The 16,300-nt window shown below is 43.1% G+C and overlaps 2 protein-coding genes across 2 annotated transcripts; one reads left to right on the forward strand and one right to left on the reverse strand.

Moving 5' to 3' along the window:
- Nucleotides 1-2,810: 2,810 nt before the first annotated feature.
- LOC135974608 (olfactory receptor 5V1-like) lies at nt 2,811-3,758 on the forward strand. The gene has a single exon (XM_065563026.1). The coding sequence runs from the start codon at nt 2,826-2,828 to the stop codon at nt 3,756-3,758; it is 933 nt and encodes a 310-aa protein (XP_065419098.1). The 5' UTR covers nt 2,811-2,825.
- A 4,454-nt stretch (nt 3,759-8,212) lies between these two features.
- LOC101940988 (olfactory receptor 14A16) lies at nt 8,213-16,255 on the reverse strand. Its single transcript, XM_065562954.1, has 2 exons — nt 15,986-16,255; nt 8,213-9,220 (listed from the first exon to the last, which is right to left on the reverse strand). The coding sequence occupies exons 1-2, from the start codon at nt 16,253-16,255 to the stop codon at nt 8,213-8,215; spliced, it is 1,278 nt and encodes a 425-aa protein (XP_065419026.1).
- Between the last annotated feature and the right edge of the window lie 45 nt (nt 16,256-16,300).

A 16,300-nucleotide genomic window follows, 5' to 3' on the forward strand; every position in this document is an offset into this window, starting at 1 on the left:
CCACCGTCATCTTACAAACCTCCAGTGATGGGATTCCACTGCCACCCTTGGAAGCCTTTTCCAGAGCATAACAACCCTTATTTCATTATAGAGACAAGGTGGGTGAGGTAATATCTTTTATTGGACCACCTTCTGTTGGTGAGAGAGACAAGCTTTCAAGCTTACACAGAGCTCTTCTTCGGGTCATTATTTCATTATGTCCTTGTGTTTGTATTTGTATGTTGTGTAATATGTGAATGGTGGTTTCAAAGAGGATGGTGATCAATTGTTCTCCATGTCCACTAAGAGTAGGACAAGGAGGAATCAGTGTAGTTTACATCTGGAGAGATTCAGGTTAGATATTAAGAAAAACTTTCCAGCTCTATGGATAGTTAAGCTCTGGAACAGGTTACCTAGGGAGGTTGTGGAATCCCCGTCACTGGAGATTTTTAAGAACAGATTGGACAAACACTTGTCACAACTGATCTAAGTTTACTTGGTCCTGCCTCAGCACCGGGAGCTGGACTAGATAGCCTCTTGAGATCTCTTCCAGCCCCACATCTCTGCAATTCAATGTCTACTTATATCTGTTGATTTGTTTGTGTCAGACTGTTGTGTATGTATGTTGATGACTAAAAAACTGGCCCATATCTCCCTTTGAAAATTCTGGCCTTAAAGGTATTTAGGCACCTCATGGGATTTTCAAAAGATCTAGGTGCCTAACACCCATTGAAATCATTTGGACCTTAGTGATTTTGGATGCCTCAATTTTCAGTTTTCTAATGTGTGATGCCTTAAAGAGGGCTGGTTTTCAGAAAGTGGGGAAGAATCATGTCCCTTTAAGGTGACTTAAATTGTGCAATTCAGAATCTTTTGGGCAGCTTTGAAAATCTTAGTCATAGGGGGAGATTTTTTTAAAGGCATAAAGGATAGTTAGACCTCCAGCTCCCATTTCAAAGGCACCCTTTGTCTTTAAAAATCCACCCCTTTCCCCAGTGCCAACTCTCAATGCCATATTAAATATTGTAGCTGGGCTTCTGCTCAGCTGGGCAGCCCCATATTCTGCAGTTCACATCCCTCCCTTGTGACTGCCAGGTCCCTGCATCCCAAAGAAATCTATGGTTCCTGTGAACTCAACCTAACTTGACTAAGTATGAGTGTCACATCTCGTCTAAATGAACACTTAGTTTGCAGCAAGCTGGGGTGTACTAAGTATCTGACTGGATGCTGCTGCCACACACTAATAGCTCCCGAGTGCACTTTGAGCTACTCCCGTTGCAAAGCAGGCTAGATCAAAGCACACTAGGGGACTGTTAGTGAAGGGTGTAAATCTACCCCACACTAGCCTGCAGTGTAACAAGTGTCCATCTGAACACTGCTGCCGTGCACTAAGTGTCCATGCAGGTAAGACCTCAGCGGCAGTATGAAAGTCCTGGGGCTTGGGTGCTTTATGGCAGGGTGGGAGAGGGATATTAATTAGGTGAGGAGGAGAGAGTGGGGGGTGGCCACAGTCAGGAAGGACATAGAAAGAGAGCAAGAAATAGACAGACAGGCCTGGAAAGAAAGAAAGAGACTAATCTAGTCATGATGATGACAATAGATAAATTAGATAGGAGTGAGTGAGTGATTAGCAGGAGATAAGGGGAATTAGTTGATTCTGTCTTCTACCGCTGAAAAGTGTTGTTAGGTTTATGTGTGTCATAGTTAGTGATGTACCTGGGTATGGGCCCAGATGGGATGTAGATGAGGAAATGGTGTGTGCTGGCTGGCTCGGAGGTGGCACAGAAAATCCATGGAGGTGGTAGTGGGAAAGGTTGGTATGAAACACACCAGCGATGGGAGAGTTTTGTGGAGCTTTATGAATTTAGTACCAGAGTTGTATAGAGGGAATGTTCTGATACAGGATTCCTACTGTATTGACCTGACCAGAATTGAAACCACATTCTCTCCTCACAGAGCTATAGATGGGGTTATCCTCTCCTCAATCAATGATGAATTTAGGTCTGCAGCCAAATTTGTATTGAGTAGAAATAGCTAAGCACACAAGAGCACAGACATGCTCAAACATATACAGACACAGAAACCACAAATATACACTACTGCACTTACACATGCACAAACACAATTAAACACACACACTGACACTACCACAAATACACACACAAAAACATACACACATAACGCACACAATCATATACATACACATTGAAACACACATGTGCATGTGCTACCAGAATCACACAAAGGCACACACAATTGAATACACAAACATCTAAATACAAATCAGCAAACATTCATAACTGTATACATACACAAATGAACACAGAGACACTACCACAATCACACAGAATCACATACACAATCACATACACAAACAACACCACACACAGCACAACCATATATATATAGAAAATAGAAAATAGGCACTACTGTAATCATACACACAATGGCAAACATACACAACAATACACCCAATCAAATATAAACACACACACAAAATAAAACTCTCTCTCTCTCTCACATGCGCGCACACACACACACACACAACCAGATACAGTAACAAACACAATCATGCAATCAAACACACACATGAAGAGACACACAGATACACTTTCTTGCCTTTATATTGCACAATTTAAGATGAAATTATCCCCTAAAATTTTCTGTCCAAGTTCACAAACAACCTAAATCTGAGATTTCCAAAAGCCACCTAAGGGATTTAGATGCCCAGTTCCCATAAACTGTAATGAGGACTGGGCATCCAAATCCTTTAGGTGGCTGTGAGAACCTTAGCCTCATTCCTTACATTTATTCCCTTTAGAGTCATCCCTCTCAGCTCTGAAGAAATGGCAAATGAAACTGCCCCAACTGAATTCATCATCATGGGGTTCTCCAACCTCCAGCAGCTGCAGTTCTTGCTCTTTAGCATCTTCTTGGTCACCTACCTCTGCACTCTGGTGGGGAACATCTCCATCATCGTGATTGTCTGCACAGATCTCCGGCTCCGCACCCCCATGTACTTCTTCCTGGGAAACCTCTCTTTCCTGGACATCTGCTACACCACCACCAATGTCCCCCAGATGTTGGTGCACCTGTTGGCAGAAAGGAAGAGGATCAGCTATGCAGGCTGCATCATGCAGCTCTATTTTTTCCTCTCCTTTGTGGGCACAGAGTGCATCCTCCTGGCTGTGATGGCTTATGACCGCTATGTGGCGATATGCAACCCCTTGCACTACTTGGTCATCATGAGGAAAGCTGTCTGCCTCGAGCTAGCTGGTGCCTGCTGGGCCAGTGGCTTCCTCAACTCTGTGGTGCACACATTTTTCACCTTCCGGCTGCCTTTCTGCGGGGCCAACCAGCTCAATTACTTCTTCTGTGACATCCCACCCCTCCTCAAACTCTCCTGTGGGGACACCTCCCTCAATGAGATCATCCTGCTCGCCATCGGGGTCTTCATCGGGTGGACCCCGTTCCTGTGCATAGTCCTGTCTTATGTCTATATCATCTCCACCATCCTGAAGATACGCTCCACAGAGGGGAGACTCAAAGCTTTCTCCACCTGCGCATCTCACCTGACCATCGTCCTGATGTACTACGGAAGCTCCATCTTCACCTACGTCCGGCCCATCTCCAGCTACTCACTGGACAACGACAGACTGATCTCGGTGCTTTACAGCATAGTAACCCCCATGATGAATCCACTGATCTACACCCTGAGGAACAAGGATGTGAAGGGGGCTCTGAGAAAAGTTTTCATGGGGAAATTGTGTTTGCAATGAAAAGGGCAAATTTCCCCTCCCGGAGGATTCTCAATATTATCTGGGGGCTAAAGTTCTCTGCTTTGTGTTTTCCCATCTATGTTCAGTAGAATTGGTGAAAACATGAAAAAAAAATTACAACAATATACAATAAAAATCTAGACATTGTTTTCAATTTGAACATTGAAATGGTCCCATTTTTGTCTTTTTTTTTATTAAACATTGTACTGAATTGCTAATGATGGGGTTTTTTTTGTTTTTGTTTTTTTTTTACAATATTTAAGTGAAATTGTATTCAAAATAATTCTCAAAATGGTTAGCACAATTTTTCATTTACCGAAACTGCTCAGGTAAAAAAAAACAACTATTAAAATAAAAAAAATTATATAATAAAATTAATTGCAAAAAAAATAAAACCTAAAAAATTAAAATGTCCACAACTTTTTACACACTCACACCACACATTTATGAAAGACCATTTTTTAGGATTTTTTTTCTGTTTCAAAATGTTTGGTCTCCTATTAGTAACAAAACATAAAATAAAATAAAACAAAACAAAATCAATAAAAATCAACTCATCAGCTCATCTCACAGAACAGAGAACCAAAAAGACACAGCGAATTCCCAAAAAACATGCTTTATTTACAAAGCCCTGTAAATTAATCAGTAAATGAAATGGCAGAGAACAGTAACAAATAGTAAAGAGAGGTTTATACTGGTTGTAAGATAGTACCAAAGATAAGGAGTCACAATGTATAATGGATGCTGGTGGCTGTAGGCCTTGCTGGAGCCCTATGCATGAGAACCAGTATGAATCAAAGGCTAGAAACCAGAGTAGGCCTGGCTCTGGCAAAATAGCAATGCACCAGGTGCCAGCTAACCAAGTAAGCATATTCCTGACCAGAAAGGATGGTACAAAAACATACATATCTCTCAAAGAAGTATATGTAAACACATTCTTAAGAGATCGACCCCTTGTAAGAAAAGGAGGGAATGACAGGATAATGGGTGAGGATGTTTTGTTCGAACTAGCAGGTACAAGGACAAGGGTGGTAACTAACATCTGGAGTGTAAAACATAACTTGTTTGTATCAATGTATAAAAGGAGACATCCCAGGAGGGGTATCTTTGTGTTGGCCTAGAGGACAGGACCATGGTGTCCTGACTGAGCCGGTACCATTGTCACGGGAATATATGTGTTAGTGAACTTGTAACCATTGAGTCAGGGCGCTGGTGACGGGCTTCATCAACAATAAACCTGTCCGAGGGCCTTCACCATCCAACCGAGCCTGTGGTCTTTCTTTATGAGTAACATTGAGGTCTCCTGAATAGGCAACCTGTGTCCTCTGCTCGTGCAGCTGACACCAGAGCTCCAAGAACAGCAGCACTGAGCAGCCGGAACAATTTAGCAGCTTTAACAACTCTCCGCAGCACTAACAAGAGAAAGGGGTGGCTAGCCTGCACAATGGGCACTGGGGCAGCAGAGGGTGGGGGGCGGGGAAGGAGCAACTATTCTGTATAATGGGCATGGGGGCAGCAGAGGGTGAGGGGTGGGAAAGGGGCGGCTATACTGTATAATGCGCACTAGGGGGTAACAGGGTGAGGGTGGGACAGCAAGGGAATTTCAGCCATGTTGTGTGTACTTTTTGTTAGTTTAGCACCACTTTCCTCTTCAATAGTGATAGGAAAAGTTGTAGTAGTCACTGTATCACAAGTTACAACAGTGGTTGCAGTATTAGGATGACGATTAGTTCCTGTAGGCCAGGACCCTATCTCAAAGGGACATTCCCTGCCCTGCAGAGTGTCCAATCTAATGGTATGACTACACCCCATTGGATACCCAGGTCTGTGGGACCCAGGCTTGTGAACTCGGCATTTCCAAGCCCATGTTTGAGGACCCACATTGCGTCATAAGCCTGGGTTTGCAGTTGCTGGACCCAGGTCTCACAGCCATGCTAACGTGTCCATGCTGCACCATGCAGACCTTCTGACTCGGGACTGAGGCTTGAGCTGCATCCACACTGCAAAATGACATGGCTTGGACTTGAGTTGCAGTGGGGCTCAGGCTCCGATCCTGTAGCACTTCCAGTAGGTGGGCCTGGGTTGGGCTGAAACCTGAATCTGAGCCCAGGTTTACAGTGTGGTGTAGACATACCCTAAGACTAGGCTTGGAAGGATTAGAATTTCATCGGTAAATGTCAGTAAACATTGATTTCACTGAACACATACAAACCAAATAAAAAATATTTCCATTGATAATAATCAAAATTTACAGCTAAGCAAAGGAAGAGAAATGCTGCTTGAGAAATTCTCAGAGTTTAATGTAAAGTTATTTACTTTGTATATTTTGACCTCTAATGTAGACAATGTGTGTTTTAATGGTGATAAAACTTTAGCTCTTTGAAACTCAACATCTACTGTCGTTATCAACACTGATATTATTCATCAAAATTATTAAAAAAATAAAAATAGAATTCTGCCCAGCCTATTATTAGACATGTGAAACAACGAGACTATTCTGATCAGCATGAGAAAGAGCTGCCACAGCAAACCCGCTGTCTAACCATTGTTAAGTGCTTTTTCAAGTGTCATGGCAGGGAACATGTAAGGAAGGGATCTGAGGTGGCTTTGCGGGTGGGGAGCTCCTCCCTTGCTTGAAGGGTTTCATGGGAGAAAACATGAAGGCGCATGTTAGAACATGTTAGAAATGGGCCATCAGGACTGGCATGATTTGTGGAATGAAGGCAGGGGTCCATGTCTCTCACTATATGATCGGAGAGAGAGTTGTGATTGCGCCCTTTATATTACACCTGTATAAAGAGCAAAAGACACAGGCATGGTGAGCTCCAAATAAGAATGTCTACTAATTAGGTACACTATGCAAGACCGATCTACATGCACACGATTCTGCTCTGGCTGGCTTCTGGTGGCTTCTGAAACAAAGAACACAGTGAGCGCCACTAGTGTGACCACAAACTATTTAAAGCAATACTACCCAATTCCAATGCACCACTAAAAATAGCCATGTAGCTGTTCCTGCTTGGGCTGTGAAACCCATCCCCCTCCTTGGGTGTCAAAGTCTGAGCTCCAGCCCAAGCGGGAATGGTTACATGGCTATATTTAGCACCATAGCACAAGTCCCAGAAGCCTGAGTCTGTAGACCTAGGCTCTGAGATTCAATGCTGTGGTTTTTTGTTGGTTTTTTTTTTTTTTTCCATGCAGATGTATCCATAGGGTCTTGACCCTGTTCCCATTGAAATCAGAGGCAAAAGTCCTATTGTTTCCATGCAAGTAAAGTAGGACAGGGTAGCATTTATCAAGTGCCTAAGTGAGTTGGGAGTATAAGCCCCATTGTCTTTCAATAAGACTTGTTGCCTAGCTCATTTTGGTGCTTTTGGAAATCTGACCCGTGATAGCATATAGATTCTAATAATTATGGCTGGTTTCAATGGGACTGATGTGCCTAACTCCTTCAGGTTCATTTCCAGATCCTATCCTACAGGGGGTTAAACATGGGTAGACAGTGTAGTATAACACAACAGTAACGATCTAGCTAAGTTACTATTATTGCCAAGGGCAAGTCTTCACAATTCATGAATCAGGCTCCAAAAGAATCATAAGATTGGCTTAAAATTCATGAGATTTTTGAAAGAATAATATATTTTGCTTCGTATTTGCCGTCTGTTTTTGAACAGTTAGGATGCCTTTGCATCACATTTTCAAGCTTTTCTCTTCAACCATAGAACTATTATAGTATTAGCACAACTCACAGTCTTTAATGTATTTATTCTAACAACATCTGTGGGGTAGAGAAGGACAATTATCCCCATGTTTCAGGTGAGGAACTGAGACATCGAAAGCCAGATTTAAAAAGTGATTTACTTTCAATGGGAGTTAGGCACCTAAACTGCAAAGACACCTTTGTAAATTTCATTAGGCACTGCTCTGCATCATTAGGCATCTAAATACCTTTGTAAATCTGGCCACAGAGATTAAGAGTAAGAAGAAAAGTAAAGATATCTAAAGATGTAGATAGGCACCTAATCAGATTTTCAAAAGTATCTAGGCACGCCCATTAAAATCAATAGATTTTTCAAAGGTACTTAGTCACCTTCCATTGAATTCTTGGGCTCTTTTGAAAGCCTGATCAGGTTACTATCTACTTCTTGAGGTGCCTAAATATCTTTAAAAATGTCACCATAAGTGACTTGGCTAGAAACTCTGTGCCAGAGCAGAGAACTGATCCAGGGTCTCCCAAGTCACTGTTCTAGCCACTGGATTATCCCATCTCCCAGTGAGGGTGGTGATGGTGATGGAAGTCGGAGAAGCGGGAGGAAGACACAATCCTGGAAACTAACCTACAAGGGCTGTTTGCAGTGTTGTTGTACCCGTGTCGGTCCCAGGATATTAGAGAGACAAGGTGGGTGAGGTAATACCTTTTATTGGACTAACTTCTGTTGGTGAGAGAGACAAGCTTACACAGCTTTTGAGCTTACACAGAGCTCTTCTTCAGGGATGGACATTTTATTGTTAGGATGAAAATTTCTCCCAATCAGTTTTCCCAGGGCCTTTTTGATCTCTTGGTTTCTCAGGCTGTAGATGAAAGGGTTAATCAGTGGTGGCAGCACAGTATAGAAAACAGCCACCACCAGGTTTTGCTTAGATGGCGAGTTGGAGGTGGGCACTATATAGACAAAAATGCTCGTACTGAGGAATAAAGTGACGACCATGAGGTGGGGCAGACAAGTGGAGAAGACCTTATGCCGACCCTGAATGGAAGGTATTTTCAGGATGGCAGAGAAGATTTTAACATAAGACACAGCTATTAAAGCAAAACAGCTGAAACACAAACAAAGACCAATGGCGATCATCACAGTTTCACTAATATTGTCCTTGGAGCAACGGAGATTCAGCAGTGGGGGGATATCACAGAAGAACTGGTTGATAACCGAACCACAGAAGGGCAGAGAAAATGTACTTACAGTGTGCAAAGCGGAATACAATCCACAGCCCGCCCATGACCCACAGGCTAACTTAAGACACAGATTCTTATTCACAGTGATTGTATAGTGCAGAGGTTTGCATATAGCAACATAGCGGTCAAATGCCATAATAGTGAGGAAAATGAGTTCGGTAGCGATCAGGGAAACAAATGAAAACAATTGTCCAGCACATTCAGGGAGAGAGATCACTCTAGTGTTGCACAGGGAATTGACCATAGATTTGGGGACAGTGACAGAGATGTAGAGGAGGTCTATGAATGATAAGTTGCTGAGGAAGAAGTACATGGGGGTGTGAAGGTGGTGATCGACAGCTACGACTGTGATGATGATAAAGTTCCCCAACAAAGCTGCCAGGTAAATCACTAGAAACACTGCAAAGTGTAAAATCTGCAGCTCCCGAACATCAGAGAATCCCAGGAGAAGGAACTTGATCATGGTGGTTTGATTTCCCATCTTCTTCTTGTATAAACTGTGCTCAGCCTGCAATGACAAAAACAAGAAGAATGGTAAAGACAAGAAGATGTTAGAATATAACATTGGGAGCAATATAGACATGTCCTGTATTCCATATAGGGTTCAGTTCTACAACACCCTACTGAATATTCTCTGGGAGGGGCTGAAAAATCCAAATTTACATCAGTTTTAAAGAATTCCACAGGGTTTGTATGTATGTGCATGTGTACATGTTTGTGAACAACAAAGGACTTTGTGTCTGTGTGTTTGTACCATTATAGTTTTCCATGATACCCTTAACTCCAACTTTGAACAGGAAACTGTGACATCCAAGCCATCTAATGCATCAAGAGAAAATTTACAATACAGCACAGGTTCATAAAACATGAAAGAGAATGAGGAAATTAATACCTTTGAATGATATCATATTCAGTTAAATCCTCGCTATCAGTCCATTCCTGTGAAATGCTGAGTATCTAGCTATCTATCCTGGTATCTCCATGTCAGCTGATATTTTAGTTGTACAAATGTTACAGTTTATCTAAGAATCTAAAGGAATTTACCATTCTAGCACAGTCAGCTCTCTCTTCAATTATGAAGGTCTCTTTTCACCTCCTGCTTCACGATGAACTCTAAAAAGAATGATGAGACCCATATGGGAAGATCATGGAAATGCCCTCAGTCCCTTGGCTGAGTTTTCCAGGAACGAATTATGCTGTGAAAACCACACAGCCCTTTTACTTTGAATGCTGTCTGACTTCCTTTTGCCTTCACTGTTTTAGGATGACTGAAATGCTGAAGGAAGATTCACTGGTAAATTATCAGTTTCCAAGCACCTTTGGGGAAATGGCCGGAGGCCCCATAATGAGATAAGCTCTCACAATAAACAACACTGCGGCACTGTCTACGTTTTGCATGAATAATACATTACACTGAGGTTTTCAAAGGAGCCCAAGAGAGTTAGCTGCCCAGTTCCCAGTGAATTCCAATGTTTCAATATTTAATTATCCGCACAGCTATGAAACTGCATCTTATTTCAAGGCTGAATTTATCTAAACTCAGTTTCCGGGTACCAAATCTTGTTATGTCTTTGTCAGAAAGGTTCATAAATCCCTTCCTCGCTATCTGATATTTTGATTTTTTTTTATGGGATTTTACTGAAAGTGACTTTTTCATGGAAAAAATAATTTGCAATGAAATTTTGCATTTTAATGACACTTTTTACCCATATTTCTAGTTTCAAAATTAACATTTTTACTATGTAAAAATGTTTGAAAATTGAGGTAAAATGCCTACTTTCCCTATTTTTTTTCTAGATACCTTTCCAAGGAAAAAATAGGTAAAAAGTGAGCATTTTACCTCAATTTCCAAATACACACTCTCTCTCTCTCTCTCTCTCTCTCTCTCTCTCTGTGTGTGTGTGTGTGTGTGTGTGTGTGTGTATATATATATATATAGATAGATATAGATATATAGATAGATAGATATGGAAAAATGTAAGAGAAAGGAACACTTTCATTTAAAAAAATTACTTTTCAAGTTTACACTGTTAACTCTTTCAAGTGAAAATGTTACTTTCTCTCTGTAACATTTTCTCACATTTTGGTAATTGACAAAAGTTGGAGAGAGTCAGAAAGTGGAGAAAAAATGCTCTTTTTCCACACATTCTTACTGTTGTCTAACTGACAAATGTAGGAAACAGTCAGAAATGGGGAAACGTAGCAAATTGTTGACAGTGAGGATAATCCAGCATTAGAACAGCTTGCCTAGGGATGTGATGTATTCTCCGCCTCTTGAAGTCTTTAAATTGAGCCTTTTTAAAATCAGGGCTTTGGAGCAAAGCCCGGAGCTGGAGCGCGGAGCAGCTCCAGAGCAGTGGAGCTGCAGGTTTTTACCTGGAACTTGCTCTGGAGCCAGAGCACAGCTCCAAAGCCCTGTTTTAAATAGATCCTGTAGCTGAACTAGAAGATATGGGCTTTCTGCAGAAATGATTGGGTGTACTTCTCTGGCCTTTATTATGCAGGAGATCGGACTAGATAATCATACTGGCCTTAAAAAAGTCTTTCTGGCCTTAAAAAACACTGAATCTATTACTCTATTTTCCGATTGCCCTTCAGGAAAACTATTTTCCTCAACAGATAAACATCCAATGGGAATTTCTGTGGCAAAAATTCTCACAGGAAAAATTCCCATTTTTTTTGGCTATCTCCACCCTACTTCATATCCCTACATCAAATCTCCATCCCAGTTCAGATACACCCTCTTCCTCATTTCCCCTATGATTGGCCATGGTTATATAGGCTCCAATTTTAAATGCTGTCCACTCTGACTCAGAAATTAATGGAAATTGGACATGCAAATTCCCTTGGAAGTTTGAAAAAACACTCTATAACGGTAGTTTCAGGCAGACCCAAATATAGGTGCACACCAGACTTCCCCTCCCATTCCTACTTACACACCCTACCTAAGGCTCTGTGCCAATCCATTTGTCTGTCATGCAGCCAATACTATGTGCATTAGCCATGCAACCAGAGACTGAATCTTAGATTTGATCTTCCTTTTCAGCTAATGCATCATGCATCTGTCCTCCTTGAGTTGTAGCCATGCTCCCATCCAACTTTGGAATGAACCTTTCTCTGGGCTCTCTGAGTGCATCTCCTCAGGTCGCAGGCTTCATGTTGTCATCGCACTTGGGGTGGAACCCCCAAATTCCAAACCCTTGGTTATAGTACCATGTGTATTGACCATGCTTACCCAGCGGGTCCAGCTGCATTCTGGCACCTGCAGATCTTCCTTTTGGGAATCTGTGACCAGTGGTGAATAGAGTGACCCAAGTCTTTTTTAATCTTAACAGTAGGAACAAAACATACCATTAGTGAAAACAGGTTTTAAAACAACAAAAGGTCTACCAGCATGCTTACATTACCTTCCATCCTAGTCAGGCCTATTTTACCCCAGTCCCCTAATATTTGCAGTCTGGGTTCACCTTTGCTCCCTCTGCCATCTTTGAGGTCCTGTCTTTTGAAACCCAGATGAAGTTCTTTGTTCTCTCTGCTCATGTGCTTGGATCTGCTGCCCCAAACCAATCTAGTGAGTTCCACAGGGGGTTGGGGGCAAGAGCATCAGTGTGAATGGCTCTTGCATTGTGTCTTTAGTGTTGGCTGGGAGGGGTGTATCTGGTTCCACTTCCTTCCCTTCCTGGGTGCATTTCCTGATGGTCCTCCTTATTTGGAATTAACTCAATCTATGCCTACAGTAGACATGACAATAATCCAGTCAAGATATGGTAACCCTCCCCTCCCACACTTCCAATAAACATAAATATAAAAAATACAGTATTCATAAATTAATACAGGGAACTTCAAATTTCTGAGGGTAAAGCTGTCTTGTAAACTGAGTTCTTTCTATCTGAGCCACTGAGTAAATTTCTGACTCCTTTGGGCCATGTCCTGAGCTGATGTAAATGGATGTCATTCAACTGAAGTCAATTATTTGCAATATCTGAGGATCTAGCTTATTGTCTTCAGCTGTGTTGCCAGTATTACCATTAAAACAACTCCAGTAAACTGCAGACCATCGTAGTCTGGTTGATTATTGCAACTCTAGAATTTATTTATTGTCACAGGTTCTTCCCTTAGGTGGCTACACAGATAGAAGAAATCAGTCAGTGGAGCACATCAAAAGGAAGGTCCCGGTTCAGTCTGCTGTCTCGGGAAGCCAGCACACCCAAGTTCCAGGACAAATATTCAGATCTTCTATACCCTTATCTTATTACACCCACACATATCTCTGGCCATATTTGACTCTTTCCATGACCACACTTAAGTCTGGACCTGCCCCCTCTCCATGTGTGGTATGTGTGATGATAATTATACTTTTGATTGGCAATATAAGCTACTTGCGTCAATTAGTTGCTGAGAACAGCCATGACTAATTACCTTTACAAATCTGGGGCTAGATGACTAAATACTTTACAAATCTGGGCCCTAACTTGATTAGGCACTTTTTAAAAGCCTGCTAGGTTCCTTTCTGCATCTTTAGGCACCAAACCCATAGGCAATTTTGAAAACACTGCTCTACATCTACTAGTTTTGAAGCTGTAGCAAAACCACAAACTTCTTTATGTGTTTCAGGTCCTAGAGGGGGACAAACATCTTCAGCCAGTATGTTAAGCAAATATATGCAGAAGTTGGGGGGCATATGAATAGTTGGTGGGTGGAGCAATGGAGGATGGATAGTGCTGAATGTCAATATACACTATACCTAGGACTGAAGCCATCAGCTCTTAAGAAACTCCAACTAGTTCATATTGCTACAGTGCATCTCCTTAGCCACACAAAGCACCACAAGCACATCAAACCTGTCCTACACTCTTGGCACTGCTTACCCATAGAATAGTGAGTCGAGGCTGAGGTCTTGGTCCTTATCTTCAAGTCGCTCAGTGGCTAAAAGATGTCCTAAAGCTCCAGAATGAGGTCTGTGATTGACAACTGGAAGGAACGTGGGGGGCAACGGGTGCAAAGGGGTGGGGATATAGGAGGGAATAGGGTTATGGGGAGGCAGAGGGAATGAGTGGGGCTATATGGAGAAGGATATAAGGGCAGGGGGAGCTGAGAGGTGAGTGGGCATGAGGAATGATTATCTGGACCAGGGATCAGCAACCTTTGGCCCGCGGCCCCACCAGGGTAAGCACCCAGGCGGGCCGGGCTGGTTTGTTTACCTGCCGCGTCCGAAGGTTCGGCCGATCACAGCTCCCACTAGCTGCGGTTCACCATCCCAGGCCAATGGAGGCTGCGGGAAGTGGCACGGGCCGAGGGATGTGCTGGCTGTGGCTTCCCGCAGCCCCCATTGGCCTGGAGCAGAGAACTGCGGCCAGTGGGAGCCGCGCTCGGCCGAACCTGCGGATGCGGCAGGTAAACAAACAGGCCGGACCCGCCTGGGTGCTTACTCTGGCGGGCCGCGCGCCAAAGGTTGTCGATCCCTGATCTGGACTATAGGGAGATATGTGGGTGTTGAGTCATATTATAGAAGAATATGGGGTTGTGAGTGGAGCTATAGGGGAAAAGGGGCATAAGATAGTCTGGTGTGGTGAGCCAGACTACAGGGACATGGGTGTGTGTGAGGAGGTTTATGAGGGGCACAGGAATACTTAGAAAGAGAGACACCCTTAAATAAACAGATATCTACCGGTCGAGGGTGCGTTACTATTCCACTCAGGTCAGATTACACGCTTAGTGCATTGGATTGACGTGAGTAAATACATAAGTATTTGGCTCAATAAAGACCGGTAGGTCCACATTACACACAAAGAGCAGTCACTTACAGAGTGTTAACCTTTATTTTAACATTAAGGACAAAAGTAGAGGCTGCATTAGAGATCCCAGTGTATGCCTGTGTGTGTGTCTCCTTAACAGCCTTCACCCTACTCAGCACAAGAGGTTTGTAGCTGGGAATAAGGATTTATCTGCATGTGAAGCTAGAGTACGCAGAGAACAAGTTAGCCGTACTGATGAAAGCTGCATTCCCCAGAGTTTGCAAGTATCTGGTGAAGCATTTCATACTTTGATAGGCATTAGGTGCAAATTCACCCTCTGGTGGTTCCAGTTGCATTTATACAATGAAATGGTCTCCAATTCTGCTGTAGGCCATTTAGAGCTTTACCATTTCCCATCCTTTTGTGCTGTTTGTTGTTTGGTCTCATCCCTATTACATTTTCCTCACAGGGGAGTTTACAGAGTTCTGACGTCTTATCCATAACATTAAAAGAAAGCCAGGAGAGAAACAAAAAATGGGAGGATAGATGATAATAATAAGACCTTGCTCTTATGCAGCATTTTTCACTGATGGCTCTCAAAACACTTTGTAGAGAAGGTCAGTATCATTATTCCCATTTTAAAGGTGGGGAATAAAGCAGATGATAAAAGTTATGGAGGATCAGACAGAGTTGCTCAAGTCTCTGATACAGCTACAGACTGAGAAGATCCGAGTTTGAGCGCCTCTGCAGCAGATGCACAGTTCTTTGCCAACCCTACCCCCCTCTATGCCCACACATTCCTTTTCATTCCACAGCACTCCTGAGTTACCCCATCACTCCACCCCCTCTCACAGCTTGCACAATGATAGCTGGAGCTACACACAGTTGTGAGGTTTTACCCTTTTTAACAATAAATAAAGGCTAAGGTATTGAATGGCACAGCATTTTTATTCTGTGTTCTACAAACTGTATAGCAATCAATTCACTCTCGGGAACAGGTTCCTAAAGCATTGCATTGCATGGACCTAGGGCCCCCAAATTGTACATGGATGCAACAGGGAAGCAACTCCAAAGCAGACGTTTTTATGCCCCTCATTGTCAAAGTGGTTCCTCAAAGCTTCTCTGATGTTAATAGCAGCCCTCTGGGCTCCTCTGACAGCCCTAGAATATGACTGTTCAAACTGTGCAGCCCAGTGCTCTGCCTCAGTGCTCCACACCTGAGCAAACATTTCACCCTTAGAGTCACACAGATTATGCAAAGTGCAGCACGCAGCTATGACCACGGGAATATTATCCTCGGTAAGGTCTATCCTGCCATTTAAACACCTCCACCGAGCTTTCAAACGGCCAAAGGCACATTCGACGACCATGCAGCACCTGTTCAGCCTGTTGTTAAAACGCTCCTTTCTGCTGTCCCGGTGCCCTGTGTAAGGTTTCATGAGCCAGGGCTGTAAGGGGTAAGCCGGGTCTCCCAGGATTACTATGGGCATTTCCACATCCCCCACTGTAAACTTGTGGTCTGGAAAGAAAGTCCCCACCTGCAGCTTTCTGTACAGGCCCCTGTTCCTGAAGATGTGTGCATCATGCATCTTTCCAGGCAGGCCTGCCTTGATGTCCGTGAAACGCCCCCAGTGATCCACAAGCAGCTGCAACACCATGGAGAAGTAACCCTTCCTACTGATGTATTCAGAGGCAAGGTGGTCTGGCGCTAAAATTGGAATGTGTGTGCCATCAATCCCCCTGCCACAGTTAGGGAAACCCATCTCTGCAAAGCCATCCACTATTGCATGCACATTTCCCAGAGTCATGGTCCTATGCAGCAGGATGTGATTTATTGCCCTGCACACTTGGAG

This window comes from Chrysemys picta, chromosome 12 (assembly GCF_011386835.1).
Source record: "Chrysemys picta bellii isolate R12L10 chromosome 12, ASM1138683v2, whole genome shotgun sequence".
Classification (NCBI taxonomy): Eukaryota; Metazoa; Chordata; order Testudines; family Emydidae; genus Chrysemys; species Chrysemys picta.